Source organism: Pteropus alecto, unplaced genomic scaffold (genome assembly GCF_000325575.1).
Source record: "Pteropus alecto unplaced genomic scaffold, ASM32557v1 scaffold8, whole genome shotgun sequence".
Lineage (NCBI taxonomy): Eukaryota > Metazoa > Chordata > Mammalia > Chiroptera > Pteropodidae > Pteropus > Pteropus alecto.
In genome coordinates this window covers 15,970,050-15,989,631 of record NW_006494609.1, presented here as the reverse complement: position 1 = coordinate 15,989,631, position 19,582 = coordinate 15,970,050, and the positions used below count along the sequence as shown (strand labels likewise).

The 19,582-nt window shown below is 46.5% G+C and overlaps 1 protein-coding gene and 1 pseudogene across 3 annotated transcripts in view; both read left to right on the top strand.

Moving 5' to 3' along the window:
* The first annotated feature begins 460 nt into the window (after window positions 1–460).
* The window catches only part of LGMN (legumain), a 27,138-nt gene continuing 8,016 nt past the window's right edge, over window positions 461–19,582 (top strand). The window contains exons 1-6 of one of the 3 annotated variants that reach the window (XM_006925539.3): window positions 461–603; window positions 8,632–8,798; window positions 15,580–15,677; window positions 16,673–16,754; window positions 18,067–18,152; window positions 19,349–19,424. In XM_006925539.3, the coding sequence (XP_006925601.1) occupies window positions 8,661–8,798; window positions 15,580–15,677; window positions 16,673–16,754; window positions 18,067–18,152; window positions 19,349–19,424 (480 nt within the window). In that variant the 5' untranslated portion in view covers window positions 461–603; window positions 8,632–8,660. Of the gene's footprint in view, window positions 604–6,059; window positions 6,180–8,631; window positions 8,799–15,579; window positions 15,678–16,672; window positions 16,755–18,066; window positions 18,153–19,348; window positions 19,425–19,582 lie in introns of those variants that run through there. The other 2 variants (XM_025042102.1, XM_025042101.1) reach the window with 2 other exon arrangements.
* On the top strand, window positions 7,739–7,854 carry LOC112473890 (annotated as a pseudogene).

The window sequence follows — 19,582 nt, the reverse complement described above, 5'->3', positions numbered from 1 at the left end:
CCCCCCCCCCCCGCGATATAACCTCCCCTAATTGCTCTACTGTGAAGCCAGGATGACAATAACAGTGCCTGACAGTAACAATGTCTATTTCTCATAGGGTTATAGTGTCGTTAGAAGGATTAAATGGGTCTGTACACCCCAAACACGGGGGGAACTTTTAAATAGTCCAAAACCCAAGCCACATGCAGACCACTAAACTCAGGACGATGTCCGGGGTGATGGGCTGGGGGGGAGCGCCCCGCGCTGGCTCTAACCCTTCGGCGGACACTACTTCAATCACTACGTCTATGGTTCCCAAATACCCTTGGACCCCCAGACCCTAGCTTATTAGCAGTCCACCTCCCCGAGCCCCGGCCGGTGCACGCCGGTACTTGTAGTCCCTTCAGCTCGCCGAGCTCGTCCCCGCCTCCCATTGGCTTTCGCAGACGCCCCGCCCCGAAGCTTCACCAATCACCGCGGCGCAGTCGGTCCCTAAGAGGGAGCGGAGGGCGCCGCGCCGCAATCTCTGCAGCGCGGTACTCGGGCTCGGTCCGTCTGAGGCTGCGCGCCGCGAGGGGTTCCCACGGTCTTGGCCGCCGCCGCTGCCGCGACCCCCCGCCGCAGGTAATGTCCAGGGTCAGCGTAGAGCCTGTGCCGAGGCCCTCGGCCTCACGGCCGGGAATTTCAGATCCCCCGGCACTTTCTGGGTAATCGTTTCTCACCCTACGGAGGAGAATTTCGGGAACCGATGGATCCCCAAGGAAACCCTGTGACCTCTCAGGCCGCCATCCTGTGGGGTGGCGGTGGGCTCTCTTTTGTTGCGCGTGCTCTGGCTGGAGGCCCAGGCTCCTCCCAGCGCAGGGACAAACAGGCACGAGAGGAGAGGGCGTCTGCTGAGGTCCCACAGCCGAGGGGGGCCAGGCAGGATGTGGGGCTCGGTTCCGACCTTCACAATCTAAGAGTAGAGCAGACCCGTGGTGCTTCTAGTGAAGAGCATTGCACCTTTCTCCAGTCGGTTCTCCGTAGCCTAGAGGGGAGGGCTGTTAAAAGGCAACAGTAAAATTGCCCAAACTTTTAGAAACATTCCATCTGAGAAGTCAGGGAACCTCTAGTTCTCAGAGGCTTGAGCTGGTGGGAGTTACAGGATGAGTCACATCGATCGAAGTGAAAGTGAGTTGGATTTGTCTCCTGCCCCTAACTCTTTAGAGTTGAGGTTATACCCACAAGGGTTATTCCATGCCACGAATTGTAGAATCTGGTGGTCGGAAGAAGGACCTTGGTGTCAGGTGCTTCGTTTTAAAGATGAAAATAAATTCCCAGGGTTTGAGACTTGACCTGTGGTATGTAGTGAGTGGAGTAATCCGATTTTCTAAAAACGGTAAGGCCGCATTAGTTAGCAAACATTTATTGAGCCTGACTAAGCTTTTTGAGCTGGAATTATTTCATAGAGAGGCACTCTCCAGTGAACTATGCCAGTGTTTCAGGGCCTAGGGTACAGGTTTGCACAGGGACAGCTCCTAACGCTGTGCTGAACTTCTCCGAGAAGGGGATGCTGGAATGGAGTTTGAGGGGTGGGCGGGAGCTAGTGAGATGAAGGAGGAGAAGAAGGTTTCGATTGGGAAACAGCACGGCGAAGGCATGGAAAGAAGGAGGGTTTTGGAGGTGGAGTCTGGAGACTTGGGTCGACCAAGGGATTTCCTGTGGGTGTTGGATTTCATGAGCCATGAAGGTAGAGAGGTTAATCTTGCAGGGCTTCCTCTGCTGCTGTAAGAGAGCTGGGTTTTGTCCTGTAGTGTGGAAAAGTATTGGAGAGAGGCCATATTAGGGAGCTCCTTGCAGTAATTCCCAAGAGGATTGCTGAGGGTTTTAAAGAGAATTGGAGTGGGAAGGGAGGGGGGAGGAGAAGAAACCTGCCAACCGTTAAGGAGGTGGAATACACCATACCCACTGTTGTTGAGTAAAAAGTATATTGAAGTGAACTTTATCATTTGAGTTTTCCAACCTATAAGGAAGTGACCAGCATGTGTTTTTGTTTTTTTTTTTTTGGTTTGTTTGTTTTTTAAAACTGCGGAGGTGGCTTTGTAAACTCATTCGAATCCCAGTTTATGGTGGGGAAATCGTCACATGTATCAAGGGTGTTGAAATCGGAGTGATTAAACATATAAGACTCAAATTTCCTCGTAATTCAGGAAATGCTGATTAAACCCATAGTTAGACTACTTTATTTCCATCAAATGAGAAGTGATAAAATTCAATACTACCAAGAGATGATAGGTATTTGAGAAAAGGATTCGCTACTAGTGGAAGTGTACCTTAGACCAGCATAGCTACTAGCAAAATAGGAATATCTTAAGACCCAGTGGTGCCACTTCTAGGAAGTAGCCTAGAGAACCAGACATTTGTATACAAGGAGTATTAGGATGTTGATTGCAATATTGTTTATAATGATGAAAAGATGGAAATAGCCTAAATGTCCATTAGTAGGGAACTGTTTATACATAGATATACATGTTCTTTAAAAGTATAATAAATTGATGGCAGAAAAATGCTAACTTACCATAGCAATTATCTTGCAGTGTGGGGAGAATGGGACAGGACCTGGGAGAAAAGTTTCATCTATAATGTTATAATTGTTTTATGGGGAAAGAGACGTAACAGATTTTAAAAATATTAACAGTTGATGGACTGGGTGATAGGTAACAGTTGTTTTATGTTGTACTTTGTACCTTTCTGTATTTCATTGTCTATCCTTCAATTTCTTGAAACATAAATTGTAACAAAATTTAACTAATCTCTAGTTTGTAGCCTTTTCTCAAAATGATTTTTGGGAAAAGGCTACAAACTATATTGATACCAGGTTTCAAAAATAGTAATTTGCATGAAAGATATTCAAGGCCCAAATAAGCAGTGAAAATAAATAGGGAAAAACCATGAACCATACATAGGTCAGTTTTACTTTGCTAGATTCTTAACTTCTTCTAACCATTAGTAGATTTTAAAAATGAATTTTTGACTCTGTCTATTTTGAAATACAATTAGTTGCTTACACCTTTTGTAATGTTAAAAGCTAACTTTTTTAAAAAGGTAAAGTCGTCACTCTATACAGATACAAAAATGAACAAATGTTTAATGATTATATTTAACTCGTTAATGAGGAAACTTAGGTGTTATGACCAGTTCAAAGGAGCTGTTAAAATACAGACACATTTCTGGGTCAGAAATAGTGAAATGAATGTGCAAAAGGGGGGCAAAACCAGGTTTTTTTTTTTCCTATATTGGGAGGAAGTCGGCCAAACCTCCACTTGATGGGATAAAGACAAGGATTATTTGCATTGCTGTTATCCACAGTTTACAGAGTTGTAAAAAAAGGTCACAGAGAATTTTTAGATATTAGATAACCTTGAAGAATATGCTCTAATGTAGAATCCACTACATTAGTTTGCCACTGAATCAGAAATTTTCCCTGTAGGAACAAAAATTGATAATTAACCTGAACAGAATACATTTTTCATTTGAGAGTCAAGATAAGATTCAGTTGAATTTTAATTCCACTCTTTAAATAGGAAACCAAAGGATTGGAGGACTGAATGGGCCCTTAATAATTTAGTTCTACCATCTCATTTCACAGATGGACAATTAAGGCACAGAAATTCGAGTCTCCCCTGAGGTAGTAGTTATGAGTCTTGAATTAATGAGAAATTACACTGGACACTTGTTAAAAACAGCAGCCAGATTTTACTGTATTTCTGCTATTTCATTAAGGGAGAGAGACGAGTGTAGAACTGAGCTCAACTCCAAATACAGCAAGGACATCTGGGACTTATGCACAGAGTAAGAGGGTCAGTGGCTGGAAAATTATTAAGAGGAACTTGATTAGGTATCGAAAGTGGGGGATTCTCGCAGGATTTTTGCTAAAACTGGGCTCAGCAGGCTAAGGATTAGTTAGGAATAGGATTCAGAGGAGCTCGACTCAAGTTTGGTCAGGGAAGCGGGGTCCTTGACACCTGTCCTTGTTTCTCTTGCATGTTGTCAGCCAGGGACCACTTGCGTGATGATTTTATTGTAAACCTCTGGAGAGCAGAGAGTGAGATCAAAGACCTTCAGGTTTGGAAGGCTTTTTTCAGATGTCACTGTCTCATTTGACTTTGACGTTTAGCTGTTTCTAACCCAGAGGCAGTGGCAAATCAGAGCTGGCAGTGAAAAGTCACACCTGACGATGGTTAAAGTGTGGGTTTGGGTGTCAGACCTGGGTTTGAACTTGACTCTGCTACGTAGATGGTCATGTGACCGTGACCTTATTTCTTGTACTGTTGGTGACAGTTTATCTTGAATGGTTACTCTGCTCCAGACCTCCCAGTGGATTGAACTTCTTGAAGTCAAGCAGACTTCTTCAGTTGAATCACCTGATCTAGTGCATCCCGGTGACCTGAGAGGGCCACAGGACCAAGTGGGAACAGCAAAAGACCGGTCATTGGAGACTGGGGAAAGTCTTTCCTAAAGGCTTGTCTGTTGACCTTGCCTTTGTGTGGACTGGGTTCCCTTTGATGGAGAGCTCTTTATACAGATGGCCTGCAAGTGCCTTAGGATAGTAGGGTGCTAGAGAGCGCAATGGGTGTCCTGCTGGAGGAAACGGGAGGCCCGCTCTGTGCCTGGGCCCCAGGTGTGGTTACGGGGCCTCCCAGACGTTCGCATAAACAACTCTTGTGACAAGCGAGTTAGTGTAGTGGAAAAAGGAGCCTTTGGAGTCAGATCTGTGTCACTTACCAGCAGTGCCACTTTCCAGTAAGTTTCTATACCTCTGAGCCACAGTTTTCTCAAATGTCTGAAGGGAGTCATGAGACTGGCTCAAGGCTGTTGTGAGGCCTTTGTAAAGTGGCTCAAATATCCTGCTCCGCATAGCCACAGACATCCCACTTTCCCACCCTGTGCAACATGCCGACACGTGTCACTCTCGGGGAGGCTTTCTTCTCTACCCTGGTGAGCGCATCAGCCGTCTGTGTCATTTTCTCCCCGCACAAGGTTAGCCAACTAGACACATATTCCCTAACAGTACATCTCGGAGATCTTTCATTGAAATCTGCCTTACTCTTTTTAAAGGCTTCACAGTACCCCACTGTAAGGATGTACCATGAATTAACTAGACAGTCCCTGCAGATGACCGTTTATGTTACTTTCAGTGTTTTCCTGTTATAAACGGGCAGGCTTCTTCACCTCCTTAAGATCTTACTCTTTTGAAAATGACACCCAGCACTCCTACCAGGTCTGCCTCTCCTGCCTTGTATTTCTCCCTGGCGCTCATTACCACCTGATGACCTGTATATTTTAATGATCCGACACTAGAATGTCAACTCAGTGAAGGGTTTTGTCTACGTGGTTCCCCATTCGGTGCCTGCGGGCACCCAGTGGGTGCTCAGGCCCTGTTCGCTGGGCAGACGGTAGGTGGACTGCAAGCACAGTGATCCTCATGAGCTAGTTTAACAGGAATTGTTTACTTTTTCTTCATGAATTTTTCCCTTTGATAAAACAAGAATAATCGGCAGATGGCAGGATGTTTTCGTGACTTGGTTGAGAATATTGCTGATCAGGAAATTGCCATCCGAGGCCAGCTGCTTTGAGACGTGTTTGTCGCTGAGGGTGATGCACGATCGTCGTCCTCACGTCTCATGTTCACCCCAGGCCCTAATTCGTTTCCCCAGATAGCATCGGTATATGGGTTTTTAAGTGGGATTTTCTCATCAATGCCATACTGTGAGGCTTTTAACTTTCCATTATCGAGGACACACACTCTGTCTATAAGAAAAAAGGATAAAGGAGACCATCGCCAAACGCTAACTAGGAAAATATCCCTGTATTTATAGGGCGCTTTCTCTCATTGGGGAGTAACTCGCTAGTATAATTAATAGAAGAGTGAAAGATAAACTTGAATATCTAAAACTAACCTGGCAGTACTTTTCCAGTGCCTGTTGTGTTGTTTGCTAATTTAGGCAGTTTAGCTGCTGGTGTTGAGTCTATTGTTCATAGTCAGGCCAACCGTTTGGTTCTAGTATTTTATGTATTCTTTTTGTCCCTACGTATGAAAGGTAGAAGTCACACACCACTGCCTCCGGAGGAATAGGTCTTCAGGATTAAGTCGCGTGAACCAAACCCAGAAGAGACTGGTGTGCAGACCAGGGAGCCTGTTTAATGATTGTTGATGACAGGTAATAAAATCCAGCCAGGCTGTACCTGTCATGTGGGCCGAGGCCACATGCTCACTCCCTAGGGAGGACCAAAGAGACCGCCTGTTTTACCGGAATTTAGCCATGTCCATTGGTTTACAGGTTGTCTCTGGCTGCTTACACAGGACAATGGGAGAGCTGAATAGTTGTGACAGAGATGGAATGACCTACAAAGCTTGAAATACTGACTGTCCAGGCCTTTCCACAAAAAGTTAGCTGACCTGGGAAGGCTTCTCAGGGAGGCTTAGTTGCAGCCAGGAGGCTATGGGGCGAGCTGAGAATTGAAGAGCTACTGGGTGGGTCACCTTGGTAGCCACTGTCCCACTTCCTGTGTGGGGGCTTCTGGGGAGCTCTGGGGACAGGGGTGCTTTTGCTCCTTGGCTCTCTCTTGCCCGATCTCACTGTTGCTTCTTCTTACGTTTGTATAACTGCATCTTCTGTTGTTAACCTCCCAGCCTCACGGGGAGCCCGGGCCAGGTCTGGCAGACTTGGGAGAGCTTCCCCAGGCAGATGAGAACACATCAACAGACCAGGGCAGTCCCTGTGGTAGCCAGCCGGCTGCTGTCATCTGTCTGTTCTGTTCCCTGATGTCTGTCATGCACCATACTAAAACACAAAAGCCAGACAAACCAGAAGACTTGGCCGTTTAAGGATAATCTTAAAAACAAATCTGGGACCCCTTACTGCAGTGACCCATCCATCCGTAGACCTCTAGTGGGGCTAAAGAAACCTGGATCTGGCACCAACTTAGTTTATAGATTAGGAACCGGGTTCTTGAAAGGAGCAGCGTCGGCATGCAAGCTTCTGGGCAGTGTGGACTAGAGCCGTCAGGGATCAGAAAGAGGCTCAGTTCAGTAGACCTGGGCGTCACCTGGTGCTTGTCAGAAATGCAGAATCTCAGGCCTTGCCAGGCCTACAAATCAGAATCTGCATTCTAACAAGACCCCAGGGATCTGGGTACATGGTCAAGTAGGAGAAGCACTGGCCTAAGGTGCTCCTACGTTTTTAAACTTTTAGCAGACTCAGGGTTTCCTGTTTTATCACTTATGGGGGAAAATCCACCTTTTTGAGTTTTAGCCCAGTGTTTGGCCCAGTGCCGAGGATGGTTTCTCAGGCATAGAGGTGGTTCATGCCTTAGCTGGCGGCGTGCTCCGTGAGGACAGAGGCTTCTGCCTTCCCTAGCAGTTAGCACATTGTCTGGCAGGGCGTTGTTTAGGAGGCTCTGGCTGAGTGGGTGAATGAATGAGTGAATGAATAAGGGAATGAGTGAATGAACACTGTTTTGCCAAATGGCATCAGAGGCAGAGGTCAGCCTTGCAGACTGTTCTGCTCTGTGTTCTTACACCTCGAAGACTGTTTTCCTCTTATCTCGGGGTGACAGGCCTGGCTTCTGTCACAGGAATATTATCTTTTTAGAATAACATATTCAGGACACAGGGCAGAATCTGACTCAGCCTTAGTCCCTCTGGTGCTTCAAAATTTATTGAAAGTTTTGGCAATGGAGTATAAAATTGGGAATATAGTTCATTAAGAATAATCTTGTCTACGGCCATGCCACCCTGAATGTGCCCAATCTTGTCTGATCTAGGAAGCTAAGCAGGGTCAGGCCTGGTTAGTACTTGGATGGGAGACCACCTAGGAATACCAGGTGTAAAAAAAAAGAGAGAATAGTCTTGAGATGCAGAAAGGCTGACCAGGGATTCAGAAGGCGTGGGTTCTGGTCTCTGGCCAGAGCTGACTGTCCAGACAAGTCACCATTCTTGCTTCAACTGCACCTTCTTATAATATAAAAATTAAAATACCTGCCCTGCCTGTTACACAAAATACATGTAAGTGGGTTGTAAGTGTTATTCAAAGACATTAATTTGGGCTGCCAGTGTTTGTTGCTTATCCAGATAGCTCGCTCATGAACTTATAAATTGCCCCTCAGGGTTTATAGTGAACACATATTGAATTTTGACAAGCTTTACTGTATAAATAATATACATTAATTGTAGTAAAAAGAGACAAATATGGAAAAGAAAATCATGCTTAATCGTACCTACCACCCAGCAATAACTATCGTTACATTTTTATGTCTGCCTTCTACATTTTCCTGTGCATACGTTACATGTATATTCTTTTCTTGCAAATAGTTCATAGCGTGTGGTAGAAGTTTTTCTAACACGGTGAATTTTGTTGATGAACTTTATCTGATGTAGTCTCAGTTGTGACAAAAACTTTAAAAGGTTCCCCTTGCTCCACCCAAGGAAGGGGCAGCAGGGCTAAAAATAAAATTCTGCTCTGCCGGCATTTTTATCCTCAGCATGTTCTGTCTGGTGACTAAATGGTCTTATCTTTTGACCCATTTACTGTGATGTTTTCTGAGGGACCAACAATAGTCTTCTGTTCTTGTCGTTTCTTTTTTTGCTTGACTGTGCTTTATTCTTCCCAGGTGTCTGCAGTTGAACTCCAAGGCGCAGAATGATTTGGGAAGTAGTTGTGGTCCTCAGCTTGGTCCTGGGAGCTAGTGCTGTCCCCATGGATGATCCTGAGGATGGGGGCAAGCACTGGGTGGTCATCGTCGCCGGTTCAAATGGCTGGTACAATTACAGGCACCAGGTAAGAAAACGACGAATCTTTCTCTTTATGGCACGGACATTCTGTAAACCATCCTGGACGTCGTTAATAGGACCGACTTTTTAAAAAGCCATTTACAGTCCTAGTAGGCTGGCAAAAAAATGTGTGTGTTGCTGAGGATGTGGAGAAACGGGAACCCGCATATGTTGCTGGGGGCATTATAAAGTGGTACTGCAGTCTGGCAGTTCCTCAAAATGGCTCCTATGGGGTACCTCAATCTAATGCAAAATGTTCAGCCTTAGTGCTGTTGACATTTGGGGCCAGATAATTCTTGGGGTGGAGGGGAGGTGCTGTCATGTGCATTGTAGGATTTTTAGCAGCATCCTCGACCTCTACCCACTAGAAATCGGGAGCACCACCCACCCCACTGTAACAACCAAACGTGTCTCCAGCTTTTGTCCGATGTCTCTAGTTGAGACTCCACTTTCTAGTTAAGGAAACTGAAAGTTAAGGAGAGGAAGTGACTTGCCTGTGGCCACACAGCAGTTGAGGTACAGCTGGGACCGAAGCCTGGGGCTCCGGTTAGAGCCTCACGAGACCACTTTGCTTTCCCTGCCTCCGCCCAGCTGCTCTCCCCTCGCATCGTCCTCCCCGTCTTTTCTGGCATTTCTGCCAAATCAGCCTGGCAGAATTTAGAAAAGAACCCACATCCACAAATACATTAAAAGTGCACCTTTCTGCTGGGATTTTGACATGGTGCAGCTGCTTTGGGAAACAGTCCGGCAGGTCCTCAAATGGTTAAACGTAGAGTTACCAGATCACTGCTAGGTATACACCCAAGGGAAACGAACACATGCTCACACAAAAATTCATGCTCGAATGATCATAGCAGTATTACTCATAATTGCCAAAAGGTGGACATAGTCCAGATGTCCATCAGCTGATGAGCCGATAAACAAAATGTGGTCTCTCCATACAAGGGGGTGTTACTTCGCCATAAAAAAGAATGAGCGCTGAGACAGGCTACAGCATGGATGAACCTTAAAAACGTCAGGCTACATAAAAGGGTCAGGCGCGTGCGGCAAGTGGCCTGGATCCAAATACGGGCCACTAGGCTCTGGAGCAGCACCGTTCGAGAGGACCGACACATGTGTCATGGTACATTTTCTAGCAGCCACATTTTTAAAAAGTAAAAAACGTAGGTGAAATTAGTATCCATTTTATTTTACCCACAATATCCAAACTGTTACCATTTCACTTGTAATCAGTATTAAAAGTTGGTAATAAGATCCCTTACGTTCTGCTTTTGGTACTAAGTCGTTGAAACCCAGTGTGTGTTTGCATTCACGGTGCCTTCGGCCCAGACTGGCCACGTTTGACGTGCTCACCGCCGTGTGTGGTCAGCGGCTGCCGTATTGGACAGCGCGGGCCTGGAGTCTGTGTTCCCGACGTTCTGGCTGTGCCTCCTCACCCACGTGTCCCTCCCAGGGTGTCGGTTTTCCTATCTGTTAAGTAAGGGGGGTCGATTGAGATGCACACCTGCTAGCTCGAAACTTGACGATGATTGCATGAGTTATTTCTTGAATGGTTTTTGTATGCTAGCTGAATAGGAAGTTCGGCTCGATTACAAAGTTGTTGTCATGGGGAAATGACCCGTTTTCCTTTGAATACTTAACCACCGACCTGACCCCTGTCCACAGGAGCAACGCGAGCAGGTGGGTGCTCAGCCTCGGCCTTTTCCTCCCTCTCTAACCACGAGTTAGAAAGATGAGGGATTCAGTACAGGTCACCAGTAGTCAACAGACTGATTCAGCAGCCACCCTGGTTTTTATACAACCAACTTTTAAATATAGTGGTTAAACATTATTAAATACCGGTATCCAATTGCTCTTTGCACCCAGAAAACGCACTTCTTTTTCCTGAAGTGTTGCTAGTTCCCCTGAGGGTAAAGTGCTTAATACCAAAATAGAATAAAGGGAAACAAGGCAAAAGAAACGCCACAGACTGACATATTTGTCTTTAAATAAGAGAGGGTGACAGTGCGGAGGCCATGCCCAGAGGAAACACATGTGCTGAGTCATCGCTGACCTCAGCCTGTATCCCTGCTGGCTTGGTTCTGTTCCAGCCAGCTGCCAACATTTGCTTTATTGATTTTGGAGGCTAATCATTGAAAGAGCATTTGAAAGGACTTTGCCTCTAGAACCTATGCAGACTTTAAACTTACTTTTTTGTACAGGCTTACATTTTCCATGGACTCACACAGCACTCATGATCACAAATTTCTTTTGTTTAGGGAAGATCAATATGCTAGGCAGGATTAATCATTGCTAAGTGCTTTTCTATGCATTGTGCTGGTTATTTAAATGCCGTTTCATCTTGACGGAATTTGGTTTCTCAGTGTTCCATTTCGGGCTGGAATTCATGGGTGACAGAGAGGGGCTTGGTCTGAGGCGACGCTGGTGGGACATTCTGTGTCCAGTGGCCTGAGTGTGGGGCTGGTAAGGCCTGGTGAGGGTGGATTCCTGTGATGGTGGCGTGGAAGCCAGACCGGGGTGAGTGGAGGAAAGAGGGAGGGGTCCCGAAGGGCAGGCAGCACATGGTGACAGCTGGACAGTCTGTCTCCCAATGGGCTTGTGAAGGGAAAGGGAAGTAAGTCACCAGGGGAGGAGTGGGGCTGGAGGGGGGTCTCTTTCGGGATGGAGAGATTTGCGCACGTGGAGAAGGAAGACCTGGGTTGGGCAGTGGGAATGGTCGTTGAAGTAGATCGAAGGTGAAGTTCACTGTCTCACAGGCCATCAGGACTTGGGAGGATGACAGGAGTTGGGAGGAGAGGCAGGTGTGAGCCAGGTGTTACTAGGGGTGGGGGGAGGGGTTCGGGTTGCTTGCTAGGCAGTGGCGCTCTAAAGGGGACAGTCATTCGGTGTGTTGTCAGGAGGGCAGGGGTGGTTGGCGGGCGGCAGGAGGGGTGAGGAGCTGTGAGAATGCTGACCCCGCTGTCCTCCGCTGGCCTGGCACTCGGGGTGGTAGTGGGGAGAAGTGGGGCTGCCACCTCCTCTTGGGAAGGCTTTAAGAGCATCTGTGTCCTGGGTGCCTGGAGGAGGCGGGTAGGCAGGTTTCAGCGGAGGCAGAGGGAGAGAAGCCTAGAACTGGCACACGAGGGAGTTGGAAGGAAGAGATGCAATGATGGAGGGTCAGGTGTCAGGGTCATCAGGTTTCTGAAAGGCCATCTTTCGTTTTACGTATTTTAAAAATGTGCAATTACCACTTTTTAAAAACAGCTTTATCGAGGCATAAGTTTACATGTTGTACAATCCACCTATTATAATTATATAGTTAAGCGATTTTTAGTAAATTCATACAGTGGTGCAGACATCACCACAGTCCAGTTTTAGGATACTTCCATCATTCTAGAGAGTTCCTTCATGCCTGTTGCAGTCAGTCCCTGCTCTTGTCCTAGCACCGTTCAGCCTTGGATCTGCTTCCTGTCTCTATTGTTTTGCCTTCTCTAGAAACGTGATATAAACAGAATCATATAACATCTCTTTTGTGTCTGGCTTCTTCACTTTGCATGTTTTGAGGTTAATCCACGTTGTTGCAAAGTATCACTTATATTAAAAAGAAAAGAACACACTTTTAAAGAGGGCATGGTGGGAAGGGATTAGGACAGAGGGAGGGCAGAGGGGGCCTGAGTTGGGGATGCAGTTAGAGGGCTGGCCTTGTACTGGCCAGAGGCAGCGCAGGGTCAGGAAAGAATGTGGGCTTCGGACTTGCACAGACCTCAGGTGTCATGCCTGCTCTCCACTTCCTTGCTGTATTAGTTTGGACGGATTACGTAATCTCACTCTACACCTCTCATTCCCTCTGGAAGATGCGAGGTTGGTGGGGGCACTCAGTGAGGTCCCCCTATAAAAGCCGCTGAGCCTGGGCCTCACCTTGGCAGCACTCAGAGCACGTGTCAGGAGGAGATACTATGCACCTGTCAGGGGAACAGACCGTGAGAGAGCACTCAGAGCACGTGTCAGGAGGAGATACTATGCGCCCACCTGTCAGGTGAACAGACCATGAGAACCCCCTCTCAGCTCCTTCCTGGCTCGAAAGTGGACCCCCTCACAGTGACCGAGACCGGAGCGTGCCGTTTCCCCTGGCCTTCGTTCCAAGCCGATTGTTCTCATTTCGCTGACGGTTGGCCTGAGATGGAGGTGGCAGGAACTGCCTCGTCAGGAAAGCCGCCTGCAGCAGGAAATCACGGGATGCGTCAGTAAGGCTGTCAGAACTCCTGACAGAAGCGACGAAACAAGTTGAGCCACAGCAGTCTCTGTTGGGGTGTCCCGAGGGTAAAGTCTTGCTCAATACCCTCCTCTCAAATGTTACTGCGTATGGCTTTCCTGTTGTTAAGGGGAAAAATGCGTTGAGGTCAGGTATGTTCAAGGGAAGTGATCCAAGTCGCCTTCAGCACCATTTCCAAATGATGTGACTTGGCTTAACCCTCCTTTTATTTGTTTCGAGTGCCAGTAAACACTCGACTCTGACAAAGAACCCTCGTGAGTTAACGAGGTTAAGGCAGCGAAGTGCTTCCAAGGACCTCGGAGAGAAGCGCGACGTGACTTTGAGACCGCCATTTGCGCAGGAGGGCGCGAGGCTTGGAGTGGAGCGCCGGGCCCTGTCCGAGCTCGTCCCCACCTGCGAGAGTGGGGAGAAGAGCACCTTTGCGTCAAGGTGGTGGCGAGGAGGCCAAACAGTGCGGGGCAGCGCCCACCCGGGGCGTGCCGAACCTGCCCGCTCCCAAATACATAGCTTAATCGAAGCTTATTCTGCATATCGCATGTCATGCACCTGTTTCGAGTGTACAGCTCCATGGTTTTTTAGTAACTTGTGCAGACATCGCCATAAATCAGTTTCGAACGTTTCCTTTGGGCCCAGCCCCAGGCCCAGGCCACCACCAGTGCGCTTCCTGTCCCTCTACAAGAGCCGCTTCTGAGCATTTCACATAAACGGAGGCATATGGTACGTGGGTCTTTTGTGCTTGGCTTCTGTTAGCATCATGTGTTTGAGGTTTATCTGGGACATAGCATGTGTCGGACTCTATCCCTTTTTATTGCCAAAGAGTATGAAATCGTATGGATGGGCTACATTTTGTTGGTCTGTTTACCAGTGGGCGGACATTCGAGTTGTTTCCATTTTTTGCCTGTTATGAACAGTGCTGCTAAGAACACTTATGTGCAAGTCTTTGTGTGGATAAAATCTTTTTTTCTCACAGGCAGATACATAAGGGTGGAATTGCTGGGTCTTATGGTAAATTTTATGTTTAACTTCTCGAAAACTGTTAAATTGTTTTCGAAAGTGGCTGCACCATTTTGCATCCCCTCAAACCGTGATCGGAAGTCCCCGTTCCTCCACGTTCTCACCAGCACCTATTATTGTCCGTCTGGCTGCGAAGTGGTATCTCTTTGTGGTTTTAACTTATATTTCACTAATAACTAATTTTACTGAGGATCTTTTTATGTGCTTATTAGTTATTCATATGTCTTCTTAAGTGAAATGTTTATTCAAATCTTTTATCTATTTTTGATTGGGTTGATTGTCTTATTAAGAGTTTTTCGCATATTCTGGATACAAGTCCTACATCAGATATGTGTTTTGCATATATTTTCCCTTACCCTGTTGCTTGTCTTTTCATTTTCTTAATGGTAGGTTTGAAGTACTAAAGTTTTTAATTTTGATTATGTCCAATTTATCAAAATTTTTTTCTTTTATAGACCATGTTTTGGGTGTCACCTATAACATCTTTGTAGTTATAACTCAAGGTCCAAAAGATTTTCTTCTAAGTTATCATGCACAAGTTTTGTTTTAGCCCTCACATTTAAGTCTGTGACCCATTTTGAGTTAACCTTTGTGTATGGTGTGAAGTGAGGGCTTATGTTCATCTTTTTTTGCATGTAGATATCCAGATTTTCCCAGCACCATTTGTTGAAATTCTTTTCTTTCCCCTGAGTAGTTTTGAAATAGGGAAGTAAAAGTCCTCTAACTTTTTCTTCTTTTTCAGTTTTTTTTTTTTTTTTGGCTGTTCTAGGTCTTTAGTGATTTCATTAAAATTTTAGGATCATGTTGTCAATTTTTGCAAAAAAAAAAAAACCCACCTGATTTTTAAAAAATAATTTAATAGTATTGTCTTCTGATCCACGAATTCGAGATGTCTCTCTGTTTACTTAGCTCTTTTTAAATTTCTCTTAGCAATATTTTATAATTTTCAGTGTGTAAGTGTTGTGCTTCTTTTGTTAGATTTATTCCTGTTGTCTTTTTAATGAACCTGCCTTCTGACAGGACTAATAAATTATAGGATGCTTTGTCACTTAGGCTAGCAGGTGAGTGTGTTTGCTCACTTCCACTTTCATCCTAGGGATAGATTAAAGCGACAGAATACTGATTTTTACTCAAAAGCCATTGTTACCTGTAGATGCGGTGGTGGTGGCGTGCGTGCGTGCGCGCGCGCGTGTGTGTGTGTGTGTGTGTCTGTGTGTGTGTAGTCTACATCAGTGTTAATCGCCTGATGAATAAGAGCTTGGATGCTCGGGAATGCGTGCGCGCGCGCGTGTGTGTGTGTGTGTGTGTCTGTGTGTAGTCTACATCAGTGTTAATTGCCTGATGAATAAGAACTTGGATGCTTGGGGGGAGGGTGGTTACAACTTGAGTTGAAAGAATATAAATGTATGTTTTAAAATAAGTTGAAGACCTGACCGAAGCTTCACAGCACGCTGTCCACAAGAAAGAACCTGTTGCTCCTTCTGGGCATCGTCTTAACACTTGGCGAAATCATTTCTCCCAGGCAGACGCGTGCCACGCCTACCAGATAGTTCACCGCAACGGGATCCCTGATGAGCAGATCGTGGTGATGATGTATGATGATATCGCCAACTCCGAGGAGTGAGTACAGAGCACTTTCAGCCTGGTGGCGAAGAGCTCCAGGGCATTTCTTAAAAAAATGCGTGTAGACTCACGGGAGGCCTTATCTATCAGTGGCCTGACGTTCGGGTGTGAACAGACTCGTAGATGAGCTTCCACGGGGTTGCTTCTTGTAGAGCCTTGGACATAACTCGGACACCTGGCAGTGGCAGAGGCACGGGCATTGGGCGCTGGTGGGTGTTTTGGGCTGGTGCTTCGGAAGGGTTGAAAGCATGAGTTCCTCTCAGCTTGGAGAATCATCATGGAGTTCTACGGTGCTTGCTCCTGCCCCCAAACAGTGGACAGCACAGGGGGGACACCTCTGCAGCCTGTTCCAAGAAGGCTGGTTTGTAGGTTGGACCCCACCACCCTTTGAGTATCTATTTACTGTTATTATTCACCAACTTTAATTTTACAAATACTTCTCTCATGCCTGCTTATCTGATTTCTTGAGGAGATCAGAAACGGCAGCTATGGGTACCAGACTTAACCAGCGCCCGTCTCCCTGGCCCCTGGGTCACCCTGCTGTGGCCCTCTCGAAGGGTACTGCCCCGCACCGTGGTCACAGGACAGCTCATCATCCATTCCGAGCTTTAATGCCTCAGCTCTTGTATTAAAGTCTCGTCTTCTGTCCTGCATTTTTCTGCAAGCAGTTTTGCTCTGAGAGATCTCTTCGTGAGGTCTTGTCCCCAGGATGCTGTGTGGTTCCCCGCAGGAGGCCAGGCGCACCTGCCAAAGTTCCAGTCCTGGTCCTGACTGTGGGAACTCAGCCCTTCATGCACCTGCCCGCAATGTGTGGGATGCCCGCAATCCCCCAGCTACTAAAGCCGCCAGCCCTTGGTGAACGTTCGGGCAGCGAGCAATGTCTTTGACAGACATGGTCGATTATTCTTTTTATACATAACTCGCCCATTTTTGAAGAGAGATTTCAGAGATGTGTCCGACCTTGTGCTTCAGCCATGTCTTTTGGTTTTCAGCAATCCCACGCCGGGTATTGTGATCAACAGGCCCAACGGCTCGGACGTGTACACGGGAGTCCTGAAGGACTACACCGGCGAGGTGAGGTGGCGGCGGGGTCATTTTCATGCCCAGGATGACTTTCCCCTCTTTTGTGCATTTCTAGAATCAGAACCTCACCACACTGACTTCTGGTCATTGTTTCATGTTTGGATTAATATTTGTGCTCGAGGAGTAATTTCTGAGAGATCTAAAAGGAAGCAGAGGAAAATAAGAGAATAAAGTTAGAAGTTGTAGTCTGCCAATCTTGAGTTTCCAGTCTTCTTATACTTTAAACCTGATGATACATTTCTTTTGCTAATAAATTTCTTTTGGTACATTCCACTACCCGATTTTCATGAGGTAATGCTGTGTATCGGATTCTAGAATATCTGGGCTCTTTTTTTCTCAGCACAAGCCCTGTGCCAAGCATCTCTGGATTTTGCCCAGATGGTTTTTCATTAATTATTATTATCGTATATCGCTACTAAATTATTATATCCCTCCCAGTGGATTGAGGCTATATAAATTGACACATTTTTAAAAACACCGTAATGACTTCAGCCTCTTAGTTTTCATAGTCTCTTTTTCTTTAATATCAGAAGGATCTTTTTTTTTTTTTAACATTTTATTTTTTTATTTTCCCTCTCTCCCTCCCCCGTTTCTTCTGGTAACCACTAGTCAGAGGGTTCTTTTAAGAATTAATATTCTTGGTGATAAATGTTTTATCTGAAGTTAGCAATTCTTTCAGTTTCAGTTTTCTCTTTTAAATTCAAGTACAGTTAAATCGAACACATCGTACATGTGACATGGATGCAATATACAATCGTTTCTATATAGTTATATAAGGAAATGTCTGGAATCTAAGTGGTAGGATTTTGGGTGATTTTTTTTCTTTTCTGCTTTTTTGTATTGCCTTTTTTAATGATCGGGTATCAATTTACAAAATCACCTTTAAGGACATAGGATGTCCTTGGGACTTGGCCTTGTAGGCAGGAAGCTGGATGCAGAGGGGAGGGACCCAGCACTGACGTTTGCCCCTCTTTGCTGTACCCTTGAGGCGATATACTCTTTCTCTGCTGCTTGTTCCCACCGACCAGCATCTTTGGGTTTCTGTACCTGGACTTTGTGATGGTCAGGAAGGAATGGCAGCCTCTCTGAGTTGCCATCAGCCCAGGACAATGTGATATTTGAGAAGAGGTCTTGCACGTGCCCCAGAAACATTGAGCTTGATTTGAGTCCTTCTTGGTTTTAAAGTGCTTGCTGTTAAGCCTTGGAGGTTTCTGGTCTGGTGGCCTGGGCCTGCTACAGGCTCCGCAAATGCTCTGATTTGAAATGACAGCTGTATCTGATTTCACCTCCCAATTCTTTGTAGGACGTCACCCCACAAAATTTTCTTGCTGTGTTGAGAGGTGATGAAGAAGCAGTGAAAGGCAAAGGATCTGGAAAGGTCTTGAAGAGGTAATGGGTGCTTTATGGCCATCACATGTTTCTGTATGACCTGGCACCCCAGCATGGAGAATTTAAACAAGCATCGTTCTTGGCTTCTGGGCTGTTTACCCATGAAACATGGCTGACTGAGGAGCTCTGTCCTGACTTGATTCAGGCCACATGGGGTTGAAGGCTTCATTTGGCAGCCCATTTCTGTACTGAATTAACCCTATGATCCAGGGGTCCCTCATTGTTCTTAATGAAAGGTTCCCCATCACTTAAAGCCACTGCTTTTTGTCGTGTCCGTGGATCCTGGTGCTGGTACATTCCACTACCCGTGGAACACATTGAGACAGGCAAGAAGCCCTCTGGCTGGTCAGGTTGCAGGGCCCTGGCTGGCCACCAGCCCTGTGCTCTGATCAGCGCAGTGGGGAGGGGCACATTCATAAGTGCAGAGCTTAACCTTCATTTCGGGAAGAACTAACCCCAGTGCTTGCCTCACCAGCTGTGGGTTGGAGATGTCTCATTCAGCATCACTTTATGTAGCATTTTTACCTGTGCTAGGGTCTTTAATAGCAGACCTTCAGAGAATCTCAGGTACTTGGCAAATGGTGCTGTTTCTCTCGAGCTAGAGGGGAGACAAGTAAGTTCGTGTGAGTTAGAGCAGAGATGGGCATCCGTGTGGGATGCACCAGACTGGTTCCAAGTGAGTTATCACATCTCTGCAGCCTTGTGCCCTCTGAGTGGAAGCCCTGGTGAGGGTGGGCAGGGCAGGTGGGCATCCCGGGTTGTGCAGGCTGAGGGTCCTGGAGTGGGAGTCGGAGCTGCTGCAAGGCCCTGCTCGGCTGTGTGTCCTGGCTCCCTTCCTCATTTAGGGGAGATCTACTTGGAGAGTGTGGCTGGCTGAGACAAGGCCTTGTCACCCAAGGACGCCAGTCTCCAAATCGTACCTGGTCTGTCTGACCAGCTCCCCAGCAAAGGCCTCTCCTCCTCCTTGGCCATAATCCAGAGCTCCGAGGCCCTAGGATCTGCCTTGTGACTCAGTCACACTCAGCGGGAGCAGAAGGAACAGCCCCTCGTGTTCCCCTTCGTACCTGATTGGGAGACTGTAATCCTTAACCATCTTCTTAGTTTTCTGAGAAAGGCAACTTTTCAGAGACACGGAAGGAGAAATAGAAACAGGAAACGGTTGACTTTGACTCTCGTCTGTCCTTCTGTCTTGGCAGCGGCCCCCAGGATCACGTGTTCATTTATTTCACCGATCATGGAGCTACTGGACTGCTGGCTTTCCCTAATGATGACGTGAGTTGGTTTTTGTTTTTTTGTTTTTGTTTTTAAATTATAAAGACAAACTAGGAGAATGGAAAACAAAACCTCAGTGGGGACGTCGAATCTGCGACGTGGGTTTCTAATGTCCTACGAGGTGGGATGTGTGGCACGTGAGTGTCCTGCGGGACACA